Source organism: Desmodus rotundus, chromosome 1 (genome assembly GCF_022682495.2).
Source record: "Desmodus rotundus isolate HL8 chromosome 1, HLdesRot8A.1, whole genome shotgun sequence".
NCBI classification, from domain to species: domain Eukaryota; kingdom Metazoa; phylum Chordata; class Mammalia; order Chiroptera; family Phyllostomidae; genus Desmodus; species Desmodus rotundus.
This window is the reverse complement of record NC_071387.1, coordinates 54,904,337-54,923,978: the sequence shown is the minus strand read 5'-3', so window position 1 is coordinate 54,923,978 and position 19,642 is coordinate 54,904,337. Positions and strand designations below refer to the sequence as shown.

The 19,642-nt window shown below is 44.4% G+C and overlaps 1 protein-coding gene across 1 annotated transcript in view; it reads left to right on the top strand.

The window, feature by feature from the left end:
- Positions 1 to 19,642, top strand: part of GLDC (glycine decarboxylase) — an 81,150-nt gene that overhangs the window by 49,789 nt on the left and 11,719 nt on the right. Inside the window, exons 16-21 of the mRNA XM_024558343.3 lie at positions 1,909 to 1,984; positions 6,929 to 7,054; positions 8,510 to 8,659; positions 10,113 to 10,225; positions 12,962 to 13,103; positions 15,545 to 15,656. Coding sequence (XP_024414111.2) covers positions 1,909 to 1,984; positions 6,929 to 7,054; positions 8,510 to 8,659; positions 10,113 to 10,225; positions 12,962 to 13,103; positions 15,545 to 15,656 — 719 coding nt within the window. The remainder of the gene's footprint in view (positions 1 to 1,908; positions 1,985 to 6,928; positions 7,055 to 8,509; positions 8,660 to 10,112; positions 10,226 to 12,961; positions 13,104 to 15,544; positions 15,657 to 19,642) is intronic.

Below are 19,642 nucleotides of genomic sequence, written 5' to 3'. Positions count from 1 at the left end.
GCCCTTCGATATGGGCACAGTTATCTCTGTCTTAGAGAAGAGAACACAGAGGCACAGACGGCCTGAGTAACTAGTGGTGTGAGGGTTTGCTGAAGTGTGGCATATTCATTTTCCTGTTTTCAAAGTAAAAAACATCAACTGAGCTAAAACTAGTTTGTCAGAAGCCTAGAAAACATATCAGTGTTTACTCTCTCCCTGGGAGAGAGCAGAGAGGCAAAGCAAAGCTCACTTGGTGTGGGTGACAAGGAACCGAGTGCCCCTGGTTGTTTGGGGTCAGGCCTTCTTTCACATGTGCCTCCACCTCCTTGTTCCATCCGTTAGACAAGGGTTCTGTGAAGGGAAGCCCGTGGCTGCCCCCACAACTCTCAGAGGAGCACACTGCTCACAAGGCAGGTGTGAGGCTTCTGGACACAGGCTGCCTTGCACCAAGGACTCCAGTTGTCACTGTTGCTTATTTCGGTGTGTATACTCTGACCTCAGTTTCTTCACGTGCAAAATGGGGGTAATGGTACCTGCCTCTTGGGGGTGTAGGAAGGATTAGAAAGGGTGATATAAAATGCTGGTGGCAACAACAACACGGCCACTTACCTGTGCTTACTGCACTTACCTGTGCTTACTCCTTGCCGAATGCCTGGTCATCAATTCTGCCATCTCCTAACACCAAACCATCAATATCCCTAGACTAGTCCACAGACATTTCAGATCCAACTGGTTTCATGTTAGTTTCCCTCAAAATAATATTCTTGTCTCACCACCATGCTGTATACCTGAAACTAATACAAATACTATCTAATGTAATTGAATATCTAATGTAATTGATAGTCAGGTGATAAATAATATCTAATGTAATTGAAAAATAAGATTTAAAAAAACTTTCCAATGCTCAAAATTTTAGCTTTTAGTTAAGAAATAAAAGAAAGTTTATCTAATTTATTCTTAAGCCTTGTCCTTTCAGAGTATGATCTCAGAATGACTGGTGACTAGAAGGGGTGAATGCCAAGCCACTGGGTCTTCTGCAGAGTCAAAGGATGGTGTAGTTTTGCAAATGGAGGAAATAGGTATATTTTGAATGGGATGAGAAACCCTATTACTCACTTCCCTTTCCTCCCTGCAGAGTGTACTGAGACCATTATGTAACAGCTTATGGTTGACTCAGCATCGCTCACTGGGATGTTAGTCATTAAGTGCGCTCTGAAAGTGGGGCCCTAAGGACTGTTTTGATGGGTATGGTCAGCCGCTGGCAGCTGTGTGCATCTGGGGCCTGGGAAAGCCGGCCCGAGACTGGCGGGAGTGGTGCCACGTTCCAAGTGCGTAGTTCTTTTGGGGCAATCTGATCATTGACTAAGTGATTGGTGATATTAAGAAATCATTTTTTGTGCTTTTAGATGTGATAATGTGTAGTTACATTTTTTTAAAAAATAATACTTATCTTTGAAAGATGCATATTGAAATTTGAATTGATGATATGATTGAGTTTTGCTTGAAAATAATCTAATTTGGAGTGCGGAGGGTTAGTGAGGGATAGAATTGGAAACAAGATTGATCAAAATCCAATAATTGCTGTCAAAGCTGGGTGACAGGTATATGGCAGTTCCTTATATTCTTTTCTCTATTTTTGCATAATTTTGAAATTTTCCATAATAAAAAAGATTTTTTTAGGTTCATGGTTCTGAACAAGGGTTGAAAGGCCCCCCTCTGCGTAAGAGTCGGGGGGAGCTTCACTGTGCAGACTGGGTACGGTTCAAGTACTGTGGACTTATGCAGGGACCACCATGAGTGACTTTCCATAGTGTCTGGGAGTGACTTTGGGTCCCATGTCGGTGAGCACACAGCCGTGTGTGAATACTGAGTGAATAAATGAAGGCAGAAAGGCCCAAAGCCCTGATCCTTCTCTTCTTGTCTTTGCAGTGGGGCCCAGGGGGAATATGCCGGGCTGGCCACTATCCGAGCCTACTTAGAATGGAAAGGCGAGGGACACAGAACGGTGAGTATGGACAGGCGGTGCGTGCTCACCACCGGGTGGCAGCGGGTCTAGCTCCCAGGGTCCCTTTCGTTCTGTCGCACAATCCCTCTAAGCCTTCTTGGAAGCAGCTGCAGGAACATATAATCAAGAAACAAATTTCTGTGGGTTGGCCATTATGATTCTTGCCTCCAAGACACTTCACTGGACCATTTCGAGGGGAAACATGCAGAGATAAAAGGCTTTTACTCAAAACTCCGTCTGTAAAAGTCAGCCAGTTGGCTGTGAAACTGCTCTCCCAAGGGAGCAAAGGGAGTAAGGGGCTGGAATGCTGCCATTCCAAGCCTCCTCTCCTTGGCTCAGCCCTGGTCCCAGGCCTGCACAAAGGGCAGAGACTGAGCTTCAATTCTTCTGTAACTCCTGCTGTGCCTAAGCACAGTTCTGGTCATATGTGGGCTCAAAAAAATATTTATTGAGTCAATAAATGCTCTATTAAATGATTGGCAGCTCTAAGCACCAAAAGAAGACATGGAACAGAGTTCCTGGTGGTGCTTTATCATTTGCTTTAGGTGTGAGAGTCTCGTCTCCAGGGTCCAAACTGTTCTTGGGGTCCCTCATAGTTCCAGCAGGTACTAATGGGCTCAACAGGCCCCCTCCCCCTGCCTCACCCTGATCTCCAGAAGCAGTGCTGTTAGCAGTTGATCTGATACAGACTTCATGTGGTGGCTGAAGGAGGTCTGTGTTCTGGGGCCTTCATTCTGACGAGAACCAATGCTGAGCTAGAACTTCCACCGAATTCAGAGGTGGGGTTCTTACAAGGAGCAGTGGGTAGGAGTCAAAAGCAGGACAAAAGTGTCTGCCCATCCTGGGCGAGTTAGAGAAAGGAGTGCTCAGGTGGCTCTGGCTGCCTAAGTAAGTGGGATGTATTAGGTGGTGCCCGATCTTAGTCCATTCCTGGTTTTATTAAAACTGGGATTGTTTATGGCTAGTTGCCTGGATTTTGCAATGAGAGAATCTAAAAACTGTTTCACTTCCCTTTCAAAAAGGGGGAGGAAATAAGACCATTTTCTCTCTCATTCCCTTGCTTATTCATTCTGATTTCACAGGTGTGTTTTCCCAGACATTTGACCTGACTGGGGAACAGAATTGATTTTCAAAGATCTTTGAAAACCAAGACATTCGCTAGTTGAATAGATTAGTGAACACTGGTCACACGCGAGGCACTGGTGCGCCAGTCCAGAGACACAGTCCCCACATGCCAACTTGGTTTTTTTTCACTCGCATTTTCTTTTGGTTTTGAATTCCTCAGCTTTCTAAGGAAGGGGTAGTTTAGAACTCTATCATTGTTTTTGGACCGCAGAGTCTCAGCACCGTCATAGAATCGGAAAGGAAATGTTGAGGCTCCAGTTGTCCAGTGGAAGGATAATAACAGACGACTGACATTAAAAGGTCCCTCTTCTGATTTTCCCTCCTTGGCCTCCCTGTGCTGAGGTAGCCCCTGGAGCTCCTTGTCAGTGATTACGCTCTTTAACCACGGGATGTCCGGGCTCCTGGGGGAGGGTCTGTTCATCCTGTGTGGCCAGCTCCTCGGTGCTCCCCTCCCTGACCCCACTGGCCCCTGCTTTATAGTATTCGTAGAAGGCCTGGGAAGAGCTAATGACAAAGGGCCAGCTAAAATCCAGGTTCCGTCACTCTGTGATGCTTCTCACCCCTCATTGTTTCCCAGTTCTCCAGTCTGGCACCCAGGAGTATCGGAGAATGTCCATAAGCTAGGGGCCAGGCTGGAAAGGGCAAAGAGGAAGGCTGAGAGACCTTTTGATTGGGCCTTCCTTCTAGACCCACAGATTCTTTCCAGCTCCTTTACCCTCGCTTTGTGTTTTCCAGTCCTCCCTTCTCTCTCTGTTTCCTTGCATGTGATGTTTCTTCTGGCCGCATGGTCCAGTGCTATCACTGATGTGTCGTGAGGACTCTCCCATCCCAAAGGACAGAGAGGGGCTGGCGCCGCATTTTAGGCAGGGAAAGTGGCCCAGTCACTGAGTTTGTAGAAATACAGAACCCATACCTTTGGAAGTATTGGCATCCTCTTCAGATTAAGGATTTTAATTAAAGCCAACGTTTTTAGTTAGAGAAGAAGAAAATGACTTACACCAGAGAAGTCTGAGACAGCTGCTCCAGAACAATGGACTCTAATGGAATCCAGTAAGATAAGAAGTGTGGGGAAGTCACATGCTATGGAACCACCCAGGCTCCTGATGTTTCTTCTGTTTTAAACTATTTTGGAAGTTATTTTCACTTTGCTTTTAGGTTAAACTGCAGGGGTTCCTAAAATGCAATGGCCAAGTTCTTGATTTACCAGTTTAATTTGGGAGAATGAAAATTCGTTTAACAAACTCATATCACAAGCACCATGTGCCTGGCAGGGTCCTAGACACTTTGTAACGACTCAGTTTGCCGGTCAGATTTGCTAATCAAAGGCTGAGTTTCCTATACAAAGGAAAAACTGACCAAACAACAACAACAACAACAACAACAACAAACCCACCATAAAACACCTCCTCAAAACCTGTATGTGTTTTCTCTTCCTAAGTTCCTGAGGCAAAGTAATGGCTTTTGGTTGTTCAATTTTTACCATCAGTGAGAAATTTATTTCTCTTGCCAAGAAGCGTTCCCCCTGACCCCCTGAAGGGTGAGTTGAGCTATGCCGGGTCTGCACCAGACCTGTTGGGGACTTAGTAAAACACAGCATCTTCAAGTGGGCATCAATCTACCAAAGTGGATTGGTTTGGGATAAACCAAAACATCAAATCTGTGTCCTGTTGTTTCCATGTCCCTCATAACACCACAATTCTAAATGTAAAAAAGTTAACGTTAAAAAAATTACGTTTCCTAAATCTATACAGGAAATCAGAAATGTCTAACAGCAACATAGAAAAGAATCATTGACAAAACCACTGAGACTTTTTCTTTCTACTACTTATGTCAGAATGTGCACCGGTTTTCAGTGGCTGCTGTAACGAATTACAAAATTAGTATCTTAAAATAATACAGATTTATTTTCTTACGGTTAATGGAGACCAGAGTCTGAAATTGGTTTCTCTTGGCTAAAGCCGAGGCATTGGCAGGGCTGGTTCCTCTGAAGGATCGAGGAGAGAACCTGTTTCTTTGCCTTTCCTTTCCAGTTTCTGGAGGCCCCCTGCACTCCTTGGCCCCTGGCCCCCTCCCGCCATCACTCTGACCTCTGTTCAGGCATCACATCTACTTCCTTTGTGGTCCTCTCTCTCCTGACTCCCTCTGATGAGAACACTAGTGAATACATGTGGAGCCAAACGTATAACCCAGATTTCAAGATCCCGTTTTAAGATCCTTAATCTCTCGTCTCAAGGCCCCTAACTCAATCACACCAGCAAAGTCCCTTTGGCCGTATGAGGTAACATTCACGGATTCTGGGGATTAGGGTGTGGACATCTTCGGGGGCCCATTATTCAGTGCACCACTGGACGGTTGACATTTTTAGCTTGAATGTTTTTGTTTCAGCAGAATTTCCCTCATATGAATTCTTAACTGAGGCCTTTAACAAATATTTTATATTCATTTTTAACTTTCGCCATTCCCTTCCTTGATAAATGTCCTGTCCCTAGGGATCCTTTCATCCAAAGATCCTTTGGTAGAATAAAAATACCTTGTGAGAAAGGAGAAGTGACTCTAGCTTTGGGCCTGAGAAATTAAAGAGAATTCAGTACAAATGGGAGGCATTTCAACAAAGAAAAGGATTTGAAGACAACACAGCATAACCAGCATGAAACCAGTGGTCGTTTAAAAGAGGCACAAACTTTCTGTCAGCAAAAGAGTGACAAAGTAACTTCACGTGTGCCTCTGGTTACAGTTCCCTTTTTGTACACGTGTATTTTTACTAAGTAGATGATTTTGCTGTGTTTGAGGAACAGCGGTAAGCTAAGTTTTCCTTTTGTAAGCCCATTTTACAATGTGCATGCGTTTCTTTTCAAGCGGTTGCAATATCGTTGCTGGGATAAAAGAAAACAAAACAAGAGGATTATTTTTTAGGATGCTCGTTGCTTCTTTTTTGTTGTTCTCTCTTAGAAAAAGTCCCTAGTGTGTTTTCCTGTAGTGGGGCATCCACAGATCTACCAGAGCACGCGTTTTTACCTCTGTTCGTGTGATTTGGGGGAGTAAATGAAAGTGAATTAAACCTGGGAATTCTGACATTGCCCCCCAACCCCCTTTCCGTAAAATTCAATACATCTTCAAGCTCTAGATCTTGAGACACTTTTTCTTGATCTTTTCAACTTGAAGTGACCACCCCCCACCACTTCTTCATTCCAAGTTCCTCCAGCACCTGGGGGCTTTAGACATTGATTTCTATGTATGGCCGTGCTGTCAGTGAGCAAGTCATCAGAGCACAGTGCGGTGGACTGGATTTTGTGCTTAGCTGATGACTCTCATGGAGTCTAGCAATCGTTGCACAGAAGAAGCAGCCCATAAATGATGACATAATTGGTGCATTGGCACTGAGAGGCCTTGGCTTTCTGCTTCTGTCCTCACATCTCCCTGTTCCCAGCAGAACCGAGCAGAGCACTGACACCGCGATGTGCGCATTCGAGTCCTAGAGTTGAACTTCCGATCTTTTGTTCTTGTAAGACAGTTTCTGCATATTATAACTGAGACAAGGTTAGAATAAGCCCCCCTCTATTTTGGTGTGCTGTGATAAGGGGGGAGAGTACTTAGGGCACATTATTTGGGGATCCAAATGGAAACTCCTCTGATGGACATCGTTTTGCACTCCAGTAACTACGACACTGTAGCAGATTTCAAGGCCCTAGTGATCAGTTTAAATAAAGGACGTGGCGCCTGTTTAGTTTGTGCTCCAAGCATGTTGTAGGACTTTTCTGTCATTATGAATAGCCTGGTGACTATTTTTTTCTCCTTCCTTCCTTTCGTTCTATTCCTAAGGTTTGCCTCATTCCAAAATCTGCTCATGGGACCAACCCTGCAAGTGCCTACATGGCAGGCCTGAAGATCCAGCCTGTGGAGGTGGATAAATACGGGAATATTGACGCGGCTCACCTTAAGGCCATGGTACCCATCTTCCATTCCACAGATGGGAGAGGTCTGGGTTGGGAACAGGTGGTGGGGATCAGGGACTGGATGGTTTATATCAAGATCATCTTCTGTTGCATTATAATTAAAAAACTGCAATTCCTCCTCTGAATGGGTCTGAGGAAAATGACATAAAATCAGAAAACTTAACTGTTTCTGTAAGAACAATAAAAAGCAACAGCCATATTTTTTGGTCCAGAATAAAGCTGACCATAGTCTACTTTACCACTTCTTTCACCCACAGGGAGAAGGTTCTTTAAATTGAAATTCCATCCTCTAATTTATGCATGTGTAAGAAACTGAATGAATTATTCATGGTGGTAGTAAGGGTATTCCTTGCAGGACCTGCCTACTCCTGCCCAACCTACCCCTCCTTCTTCCATTAATAATCAGACTGGCAGTCACAGTTTATTCCAGTCTTTGTGTTGGGAAATAAAACCTAAGTGTAGATTTTGCAAATGTCTGTGGCCATCCCAGCCATGAATTTCCGGAGGCATTCCACCCTCCTTCCTGAAACACCAACCCCCACCCCCAACCTCCCAACCTCCAGGAAGAGGTTGCCTAGCAACCGTATCTGCTTTCCACTGGTGGACTGGAGGCTGCATCTGAAGAGAGAAGGAAATCAGTTGAATAGCAATGTGATTTTGTCAGGGTTATTAGGCATGGAGTCTGGGAACTTCAAGTAACTGATTTCAGAGGGAAGCTCAAAATCCACAACACTGCTCATCTCTCATCCACCTCCCCTCTTCCATCATGCCACAAAGTTTTTACGACAAATATTCTGGGCCCATAGTTGTAATCATAAAGTCTCTCCAATACAGGCTATGCCCTTAAACATTCTTTTAAAAATTTTCACACAAGTCTGCTCTGACTTGCTGGCCAGAGAAACGAACTTTTTATTTGCTTGCTTTTTAGATATGCTTGCCTTCTGACAAAAGGAGAAACGAGGGAAATATTTATATATTTATCAAAGCAGGAACACTCCTTGTTGGAAATCTAATTTCAACAGGATGGGAGGGAAAGGGAGTAAGTGTGGGTATGGAAACATGAGCAGGGGGAGATTAACTGTGAGAATAGACATGTCTGGAATCAAAAAGATCTGAAATAATGACTGAGATGACTTGACTAAAAGGAAAACTACTTTGGAGAGTTGAGCCCAAAATATCTAAAACACCTGAACAGTCGTTTTGGTTTTGACCATGGAGATCTGGCCTGGAGGGGTCTTGTTGTTTCCTTGGAATGACTAATGAAGGGAGCAATGGCTGTGGATCTTTTATTGTCGTCAAGACAATACTTTGAGATACTTTGAGATAATTTCAGAAGTGAAAAGACCAAGACTTCATCTTTCTTAATCCTTTAAAATAAAAAGCAAGGGTTTGACCCAGAAAGAAAAGTCTCCTCCTTGGTGTCCTTGTGCCCTTTTCTACCCCACAGGTGGATAAACACAAGGAGCACCTGGCAGCCATCATGATTACATACCCATCCACCAATGGGGTGTTTGAGGAGAACATCAGCGACGTGTGTGACCTGATTCACCAACATGGGGGCCAGGTCTACCTAGACGGAGCAAATATGAATGCTCAGGTGGGCAATATGAGATGGGCTGTCTGAGAAAACTGTTAGGTGAAAAAACTTTTTTTTTCCTTTTTAAAGATTTTACTTCTTCATTTTTAGAGAGAGGGGAAAGGAGGGAGAAAGACAGGGAAACATCAAAGTGTGGTTACCTCTGCCATGCCCCATACTGGGGACCTGGTTTGCAACCCAGGTATGTGCCCTGACTGGGAATTGAACTGGCAACCCTTTGGTTTTCAGGCCGGCACTCAATCCACTGAGCCACACCAGCCACGGCTCTTGTCTCTCACTTCTTGACAGTTGCCTTAAAGCATGCCACTGAATTCAGAATTGAGGCTGACTTTATTGCCAATTTCAAACAAAATACCCCTATTTCAGTGAGTTTACAGATCCTAGGCGAGGTGGTGGGGGATGCTGGGGAGGAGGCAAAGAGGTTGAAAGGAAACAGGGAATGAACTGAATGCCCTTAGCTCTTCAGGGGTATGATCCCTCTGGGAGTGCTACCAGCAAGAAGTTTACCTGGCTGCCTTCCTGGGGGAACTCAGACCCAAGTTCTGGCAGTAGGTGAATGTTGATCTGCCGTTGATCTGCCATTAATCTGGCTTCAGCTTCATCAGTATGAAACAACTGAACAGATCTGAGGATAGCGTCTGACTACTGGGGAAGTTGGGGGTGTGGGGGGGGGGGGCGGTGGTCTGTGTAACGTGTGCCTCTGAGGAAATGTTACAGGGAGCCGTTGGAGCAGAGGAGTGTCTGCTTTATTTTATTTATTTATTTTTAATTTATTTCTCATTTTTTGCTTGTTTTACTATTTTGGACTCTTTCTGCCTTTTTTATTCTTCTGTCTGATTCCCTGTGTAAGTGTAGTCCAGGGATTGTGTGTTGCTTCAATAACATAAAAACATTCTTTATCTTTGGCTATGTTCAAAATCAGCCCTAATGCCAAAGTGGCTGGGACGTCTGTTGAATGTTGTCGTTGGCATCAGGATGGTCTCAGGGAAACTGGCAGCCTCTCTTCCTCTCCCTGGGCTCAGCATCCTCTTGGGAAACCCTTCAAATCCCTTCCATCGGGGTGCCCGAAGCCAGTCGCGCAGGGGGGAGTAGAGTAACTGCTGGGGGTGGGGGGGAATTTGCCTGCTTCACTATTCTCCTTTCTTGTGCTGGGGCACTTTCTTTCCTCGCTCTTGGGGTGGGTAATTAGGAATTGACTATATATTCAAATCTGTATTTTAGGATCTAAATTAGGTTAAATGGTCAGTTGCTGTTTCCACAGAAACCACAAGCCACGCTGCCTATGGAATGCTAGGCTCTGCCTGCAGAACTCAGCCAGCATGGAGGATGCGTCTGTGCACGGCTCTGCCTGCCTTCCTCGGGGGGGAGGGGCGCAGCAAACAGCATGGCCGTCTCTCCACAGCACCCTTTCAAGTTCTTGACTTTTGCTTTTGGCTCTTTCCCTTTGTGGTAGGTGGGAATCTGCCGTCCTGGAGACTTTGGGTCTGATGTCTCACACCTAAATCTTCACAAGACCTTCTGCATTCCCCACGGAGGCGGCGGCCCTGGCATGGGGCCCATCGGAGTGTGAGTCCTGGGCAGCTGGTTTCAGCACGGCTTTGGAGACTGAGAATGAGAGAATGGCCCAAACTCGCTCTGAGTCCCAGTGAGGTCTTCAAGTGTTGAGGTCACCTTCCTAAGTAGTGTGCCCATAGGGCTGGGAGAGGAGCGGTGAAAGGGATGCTTTTAGGGTATGTCCAAAGAGGACCATACTGAAATCTTATTAACCACAGTGTTTCATTGGCCACAATAACCTCCCATTCATGCACAGACATGGCATGTTTATTAACAGAGTAATGAAGAGGGAGCTTTCCTGGAGTATTATAGATCAGAACTGGCATATTAGCACCTGGAAGTGCTTTTCAGACTTAGGCTTCCAAGCAGCTTTTTTTTTCTTTCTTTCTCTTTAAAAGCAGCTGATGGTTACATTGAAAGTGAATTACCTAACATCCACAACAAAATGAGTTCTTTTTTACTCATTTTGAGTTCTTTTAGTAAAAGAACTCACAGTAAAAAAGTGGCTGCCAGGAGCTGTGGGGCAGGGTGGGGTGGGGAGTTGAGAGAGGTTGGTTAGAAGGTACAAACTTTCAGCCCTGAGAGGAATAAGGTCTGAGGACCCAACGTAAAACATGGTGATGCAGTTTGATGACACTGTATTGGGTTGGCCAGAAAGTGCATTTAGTTTTTTCCATAAAATAAAAAACACAGTTTTCATGTTCGCCAATAACTTTATTGATTTGGATATTTTGAATATGTCATTATTTCCCACTACTGACTTCTAGTGGGTAGAGTTCAGGGGTGCTGCCAAACATCTCCCAATGCATAATCAGCCCCACAGCAAAGAAGTATTTGGCCAGAATGTCAATAGTACAAGAAACTTCACAAACCACTTTTGACACATTTGATCATTCACAGCACCTTCTCCACACACTGCACAAATCTTTTATTTGTAGTTCAGTTGCGTTTTTACCTTTCTTGAAATAATAAAGCATAATATGCCAAAATTGTTGCATATCTTCTTCCATCTTTAATATTAAAATGGCTGCACAAAAATTCACCACTTTTGATAAGTTCTTTTTATTTTTTAATTTTTAAAAAATATATATTTTATTGATTATGCTGTTACAGGTGTCCCATTTTTTTCCTCCCCTTTATTCCCTCCACCCTGCAACCCCCTCCCACCAGCATTCCCCCCAGTTCATGTCCATGGGTCGTACATATAAGTTCTTTGGCTTCTCCATTTCCTCTACTATTCTTAACCTCCCCTGTCTAGTTTGTGCCTACCATTTATGCTTCTTATTCCCTGTACCTTTCCCCACATCCCCCCCCCTTTCCCCTCCCCATTGATAACCCTCCATGTGATCTCCATTTCTGTGATTTTGTTCCTGTTCCACTTTTTCCAGGACCCTGTGGGTCTCTCCAAACTACTCTCCTGTGAGGACGGGAGTTTCTTCCACCTCCGCAACCCCCACAGGTTCTTAGAGCCAGAGTTTTTTGAGGCTTTATTTCCCTGAGTTGGAACCCTGGGTTGTGCGGTCTGTCTCGTTCCCCACTTGTTCCTCCTAGTTTATCTGCACGCCAATGTGGGACTGCCCAGTCTGCTAGCTGCTGCCTTGCCGTGAGTCTTCTCCACGCCTCCTACCAGTCTAAATTAATGTTTCTTCTTTAACTCATTGGTTGTCAGACTTCCGTACAGTTTGATTTTCTGGCAGTTCTGGTAATTTTTTGTTTTTGAATTTGTTGTTGTCTTTCTTTTGGTGGTGTGAGGAGGCAAAGTGTATCTACCTATGCCTCCATCTTGGCCAGAAGTTCCCTGATAAATTCTTTTTTAAATGTACGCTGATATGACAGCTGTCACAACACAATCTAACAAAATTATTTCAGATGAAGTTAAAGACAGCTAAGCACTACTAGAGCCATCGTAGAGAAAAAACTAAACAAACTTTTTGGCTAATTGAATATCTATAATCAAATTTGCTAAGAGAGTAAAACTTAAATGTCCTTGTCCCCACTCCCCCCAAATGAATTTGATGTGAGGTGTTAAATACTTTGTAGCCTGAATTCTTATTAGATCTGATATAAGAAAGAAGGAAACAAAATTCATTACTAGAAATAACTGGATCAAGTCAAAGTAAGACCAAAGGACTATCCTGTGGCTGTTATACCTTTTTACACTGTGAAGTTGAATCATGAAAATGAGACTGAGTAGCCATATCCTGAGCTTCAATCTTCCAAAAATGTGCCAAAGGGGCCAGTCTTCAGGGTTGCTGGGGTCCTGACCCCCTTTTTTCTGCTTTCCTTTTTGATGATTTTTATTTATTGTAGGTGGAAGAGGCCCAGTGCCTCAGCTCTGGGGCTGTGAAAAAGGTTCACATACAGCCTTTGATGTGTAGCTTCTTCTCAGCAGCACCCTTCTGTATCCCTTAGATGCCTCAGGAAAGAGTGTGGAGTGTGGGGCTGGGACGTAGAGGGTATGGGGCTAGAAGTCCCCCCATCCTGGGGAGCGCATGGCTCTGCAGGCTACCCCATGGCTGCCTGCCTCTGTCAAATACTCCGCCACAGGTCTTGGCTGGTAGGCCATGCTTCCAGTGAAGGAAGAAGGAAGGAACAGCTTCCTGAACAGCTGCCTCTTCACTGATGTCAGGTCTCTTCCATTTACAGAGTTCCTCTCAGGAACGGAGCTTCCTGAGAGGGCTCAACACCCACCTGTTCAGCTGGGCTGGATCTTTTTACATCTTCTGAATTTGTATTTAAAAACTACAGGAAGAAGCATCTTGTCCCTTTTCTGCCCAATCATCCTATCATTTCGGTAAAGCCAGATGAGGATGCTCAGCCTGTGGGTACTATCAGTGCAGCCCCGTGGGGCTCCAGCTCCATCTTGCCCATCTCATGGGCTTATATTAAGGTGAGACATGTGGGTGTGTATTAGGTGGGGGAGGTAGGGGGATGTGGGTGTGTTGGTGGGGAACTGAGATCACAGGCTTCCTTCTTAACTTAAAAATGTAAAAAGTCCATGATCTGAACTGTGGTTAGTGAAGATTGCTGATGACTTTGGACGGAAGAAACCTTCCTACAGAGATCAGCTGAAATTCATTTTATCTCATCTTTGTTATGCTATTTCCTTTGGGTTCTCACAGTGGGTTTAACATCAGAGAAGTTAACACACCAGACATATTTTTCCAGACAGAGTTAAGTTCTATGAGTCATGTGGATGTTCTGGCCACGTCATTTGGTTTCCTGTAGGATTTATACCTCCTCTTGCAAGTGAAAAAACAGTGTGCATACTAATTATTACACTTGGTTGAGATCCTGGGATAAATTTTAGAAATCCATCTCACCTTGCTTTATATTCCTTGGAAGCCGGGAGGATAAGAGGAGAAGTTAGCAGAGATTGTTTTTGCAGTGGTTTCCCAAAGCTCTTTTCCCTTTACAGTCTGTGGAACTGTAGTTTCAGGGTAATTAGACTTTGTCAGGGAACAGGCTCCCTTCCTATGTGTTTCTCCACAAAACACGAGGGCCAGAGTTTGTACAGCTCTTGTTCAAACTGGCCTGCCCGCCTCCTGGGCCAGCAAGACTGTGCATTGGATAGGAACACTTGTTCAGCCGCTAATTAGAGCAGCCTTCCCAGACTGGCTTCCCTCCTCAAAGGAAGGGTGGCTTTTGGTGAAACAAAACCCCAAACTCAGCTATGCAAATCATGCCGGATGACTCTCTCGGGCTGCCTGTTATTCTTGAACAGTGTGGCATTTATGATACTTAGGGGAAACTTTCTGGGAAGCTGGAACAACAATTCTGTATCTCAGAGACTAAATCCTGCTTTTTAAAATGATCCCCGAGTTGTTTTACAAGTAGGAACAGCCGAAACAGTCATAGGAAAGGCCCGCTTCTTTGCAAACAGAATCTAATTCCCAGCTCCCTTTTGGTCCCAAGGTCCTATACACCTGGGTTATTTGTTATGAACCTCTTTGGGTTCGAGGCGATTTCCCACATGTAGACAATTAATGCCCCAGGCTGATTTGGCCATAAGCCAGGAACACTAGACAGAGCCTCAGTTTAAAAGTGAAGTATTGTGAATAAAATGGGGCTTAATATAACCCTTTGACTTTGGGCCCTTTCTTTGTTTCAGGCTGTTGTTACTTAGCACCTGGAGAACTACCTGTTCTCTCTCTGCTTCAGTCCATCCTGGACACTCCCTACAGGACTGCTAATCCCCCTAAGGGCCCAAACTCACCCCTTGCTTCCCTTTGCAATCACCACTGGGTCTCACTAGTCTGGTAGAATCCTTAGGGGATTCTCCCAAAATTCACATGCCTAAGTTCCAGAGGGAATCAAAGTCACGAAATGTGGGATAGGGCTCGGGCCATCAGGCCGCTCTGTAACTCTGATGCACAACTCGAGAGCCAGTGGCTGGCTGGACCAAGTCCAAGTCCTCCCTAGTAAAGGTTTGAGGCTTGCAAGACGTGGTCATGACTCACCAGGCTCTACGGTAACTCCCAGACTGCAGCTCTGGCCTTCCCTTCTACTCCTTGGGTTTTGCCATTCTTCTCATCTGGAGTGACTTCCTCTTTCTCATCTGTCCAAATTCTACCCATTTTTAAGTTTCCAGTCAAGTTCCAACTCTTATTCTAGGAACCTTTATTTTGATCAGCCTGGCAAAACGTGTCCTCTCCTTACTTTAGACTTCAGTGCCCCTGTTATTTTATCTGGTGCTTTCTCATGTGCGTTACGTTAGTTTTGTATTTAATACATATCAAGCCTCCATCGTACATGATGTATTCTGGGGAGAAAGTGGCAATAAAAATTGTGTAGTCTTGACTTCAAGCTTTTTGCTGGTGATGATGTTCACAGGGACTTCTGACCCACCAGAAAAGGATGCGTCTGAACCCAGCAGTTGTTCAATGGCCTTGACTGTGGACAGTGGGAAGACAAACCGTACAAAATTGATTCAGTGGGGATTTTGGCCAAGATCCCATGGGATTCTTGGCAGTTATCAAGACATCTCAAATTCACAGTAAACAAACAAAAACTCCCCTAAAAGACTTTAACCTAAAGCCAATTCATTTTCCTTTTCAGATTAACACAATAGTCTGCAGTGAATTTTGCCCTGCTCTAGGCTTTGTTATTATAATAAGAAATGTAGGATTAATGTTCAAAGAAAACCAAACATTATTTCAGGCTTAGAGAGGACTGACAAATGTTTTTGGTCGTGTTTCCTGCTCATCTCCAATTTACAGATTGATGGTGGGCTGACTTCCTTTGTGGGGGGATTTCTCCAGGGTGTCTTTGTTTAGTGCCCATAGGGTTTACCTGTTCGGTGGTTGATGGCTCTTTTCCCCTCTGTTGCAGATGATGGGAGGCAAAGGCCTTAAACAAGCTACGGAAATTGCTATTTTAAATGCCAACTACATGGCCAAACGATTAGAAAAACACTACAGAGTTCTTTTCCGGGGTGCAAGAGGCAAGTATTAACTTTAGTCTACCATCACTTTGTTTTTGCCTTGGCCAAACCAAGTTTGACCGAGTAGATGTGGTTTTCTGAAGTGGGTGGAAAACATGTGTTTCTTAGTGTATACCATAGAAATGTGTAAAGTTATTAGAAATGACTTCAATTTAGTGAACAGTTCGGGGATATCAGCGTGTGCAAGGCTCTGTGATGAAGTTAGCCTTCACAGCCCCGGCCGACACCACTGAGAGATAGACAGGCAAATGTCACAGGCTCCTTACCTCACAAAGTGACATGGGATGCCTCCAAAGAGCGGAGAAATTCACATCGGGCAGAGGCAGGACAGAATAGCCTTCTGGGAGGAGCCATTTGAGATGAATCTGGAAGGAAGTGTGGTAGAGTCCAAGCAAACAGAGATCAGGGAGGCAGCCAGGGACACAGGAGTGGCCTGGCTGGCAGGAGTGTGCAGTAGGTTGAAGTGTGGGATAGGAGGAGAGAGAGCAGGTGAGGATGAGGTTGGAGAGGTGTCATGGGGCCCTGAAGGTCTTGGAAGGCTCTGGACTTTACCTCGGACCCAGAAAGGTTTTTGAGGAGAGGAATGAGAGGATTAAGAGAATGTTGAAGTTGTTAAGGCAGTGGCATGGGATGAACATGCTATTGGAGTAGAATCAGCCCTGGCCGGTGGGGTAGGAGGTTGGATCATCATCCTGTACCTGAAAGGTTGTGGGTTTGATGCCTGGTCAGGGCACATACCTAGGTTATGGGTTCATCCCCGGTCCAGGCGCAAGCGTGTATGATCCTCAGTGCTGGGGTGGATCCCCAGTCTGGGTGTATAAGAAGGCAACCAACAGATGCATCTCTTGCATTGATGTTTCTCTCTCTCCCTTCCCCTCTCTCCCTCTAAAAAAGCAAATGAAAATGTCCTCTGGTGAGGATTAAAAAAAAGAAGAAGAAAAAGAAGCATTGAGAGTTATTGATGAGTTGAGTGTAAAGAGAATTTTAGGTAAACCTCTAAGCTCTTAGGCTTGTAATAGAGGGAATAATAGATGGAGGAACAAAGTCACCCTGGAGGTGACAGGAGGGGGTGGTGCCAGGTAGACAGAGCACATTGACTGTGGGCTCAGAATCCACGAGCAGAAACAGAGGGGACTTGGCGCAGAGAGACAGTGGTCAGTACGCAGTGCACCCGGGCCTTGGCCACAGGAATGAGGCCCCTCTTTGGCTTTGGGTTTCTCTGGCCCAGGAGGAATGTGCATTTACCTCTGCGATTTTTCATTTAAAGGCTGGTCTTCCCTTATAAATATTACCCAAAGGGATTGTTCTAGTGCTTGAAAATAGAAAAGAACTAAATAACCGAGCTCTGGAAAACTCCCCGGAGAGTGGGAAGAAAGTTGGGGGCAGTATGTCTCTAAGCAGCCCGATGAAATGCTTCTGAAGTGGGTATTAAAGAAGCTACTAGGGCCACTAATTAATTCAAACATATCTCTTGCACTGAGAAATGCATCCCGCTTATGTGTTGACTTTCAGGGATAGCTTCGGTGTTCTGCTTTGTTATATAATGACATATAGACACTCAACAGGGAAGAAGAGCTGGCAAATAAAAAAGTATGGGGAAGAAAATGTAAATGATCCATAGTTCTATCCAGCAGACATAGCTACTATTAATATGTTGCTGTATTCCTTGTCATCTTAGTTTTAGACAGTTGAGATCATATTCTAAACACAGTTTATATCCTGCTTTTTAAACTTCATCTTATACCGCGACCATTTCCCCGTGCCATGAAATGCTCTTTGAAAGTGGCTCCATCAGTTCTACCGTGTGAGTGCACCACGAGTGAAGCAGTTCTGTAGGCTTTTCCACCAGAGTTTGCATTTCTAACAATGCTGCAATGAGTATCCTTTACTCAGATTTAAGAAAAAGACATCTCAGATTATTTCCTTAGGTTACGGTCACAGAGGAGAAGTTTTGTGTCAGAGGAAATGAAATCTGTGAATTCACTGGAGCTCTTGATCCATGTGGCCGAGTTGTCCCCGAGACTGGGTGCCAGTTTATTTCGCAGTGTTAGCGGGTGAGGACGACCATCGCAGCAGGGCCCAGTGAGCGCGACCCAAACCAAGACCAAAATGTCTTTGCCAATTTGATGAGTCAAAAGCAATCTTTTTGCTTTAATTTAAACAAGATTATGGATTTTTTCCTACTTAAAAATTTTTTTATATTGAAAATTTCTTTATGATTAACTATATTTGACAACATCATGGAGATAGAATTCACATACCATACAAATCAACTTCTTAAAATGTGCAGTTCAGTGATTTTTAGTATGAGCCGGAGCTGTGTGATGCACGGTTTAGCTCTTTAAAGCAGGAACGAATGTGACTGGGATTGTGTGGGGCTGGCGGCCCCCAGCAGCGAGGAGAGGGAGCTGGTGTTTCTCCGGGGCTCACCAGTGCTCAGCATTGACGTGGCTGTTTTGGGCAGAGATGGTCCCAGTCCAAAGGGATTTGCAGTACAAAAAAGAGAGATAAAATTTCCATTTGTTTTGACATTTTACCCCAGAATTAAATAATGAATCCTGTTTCTCATCCCAAGCAGAAGAAGATTGGTGATCACAGACTTTATTACCCAGCCTCAGAGTTCATGGAACCAAACATTGTCTCATGTTTGATCTGGTAAACACGCTCACGCAACTTGAGGCTTCCTATTTTAGGGCCTAGAAAAGAATTAGCAATGTACCTCCCAAGGGCCCAAAATAGAAATGTTTTGAAACACATTGTATTCTAAAATGTCTAAAGGCAATATTTGAAGACCATTATTCATCATAATTCTATTTACTAGCTCTAAATGAGACTTCAGAGTTACCGATGACGATGAGGCAATAATTTTAATGAACTCCAGGCCTCTCTTTATGAACCATTTCTTTGAGAGATTTAAAAATGAGCTAAACAGTTGAGGCTTATGGTTTTGCAAAGCAAAGAAGTGGCAGGCTAGAATTGGGATGAGGAGCCCCAGTAGTATTTATTCTGCTAGGCTGTGGAAAGAAGGAATTACCTCCTGTAAAATATCTTTTCAAAGGATGAATTTAAAAAATTTTGCCCTAGCCGGGTATCCCAGTTGGTGAGAGTGTCATCCCGATATGCCAAGGTTGCGGGTTCGATCACCGTCAAGGCATGTACAAGAATCAACCAATGAATGCATAAATAAGTGGAACAAGAAATTGATGTTTCTCTCTCTCACCCTTCCTCTCTCTGTCTCTAAAAAATCATTAAAAATCATTAAATTTTTTAAAAAAATTCACGGGTGTCTGTCTACTCTTGTGGAGGCTATGCTCAGTGTTTAATCTAATTGGAGTTCCTGCCAGTGGGTTAGACAACTGTGTTCATATCCCAATGTTTTATTTATGTTTTAAATTTTTAAATGCCTGTTCAGTTTTGACCTTGGATAAACCTAACTTTGCTTGGAAATTCTTGTCCCTGAAGAGGTTTTCCAGTGACCTTTAATGGGTGGACATGGGCCTCAGGAGCTGGGCCCTCATATTCCTGGCTGGGAAGAGTCCCCTCCTGAGGCCAGGAGCCGTGCCTAACCCACCTCATTCCCCAGGGAAACAGTCAGGAGTTTTGATTCTGTTAGTTGTGGTCCCTGGATTACAACGAAAAAGCTTGTCTGAGCATTGATTCCCCACCCACGCTATATAATCATCTAGTGAGTGCATGTATTTCTAGGCAGTCACTCTGAGGCTTAGGGATAAGCCTGTTCTTAAGGAGGGTCTTGAGGAGAAGTCTTTCTCTGTAGCACGTTCTATAGCCTTGAAAGATAATTAACTTCTGGATGGGGGCTGGGAGAGAAGATGTCATAATCCCAGAGTCAAGCCACTTTTCGTTTGCTTTCCCATCATCCCACGCCCTCTTCTCCTTGCTCCTGTGACTTGGTGTCTATTCAGACTCTCAGTGATAGTCATGGTTAGGCCCAGTGGAAACACCTACTCAGTGAAAATTAAAACTTG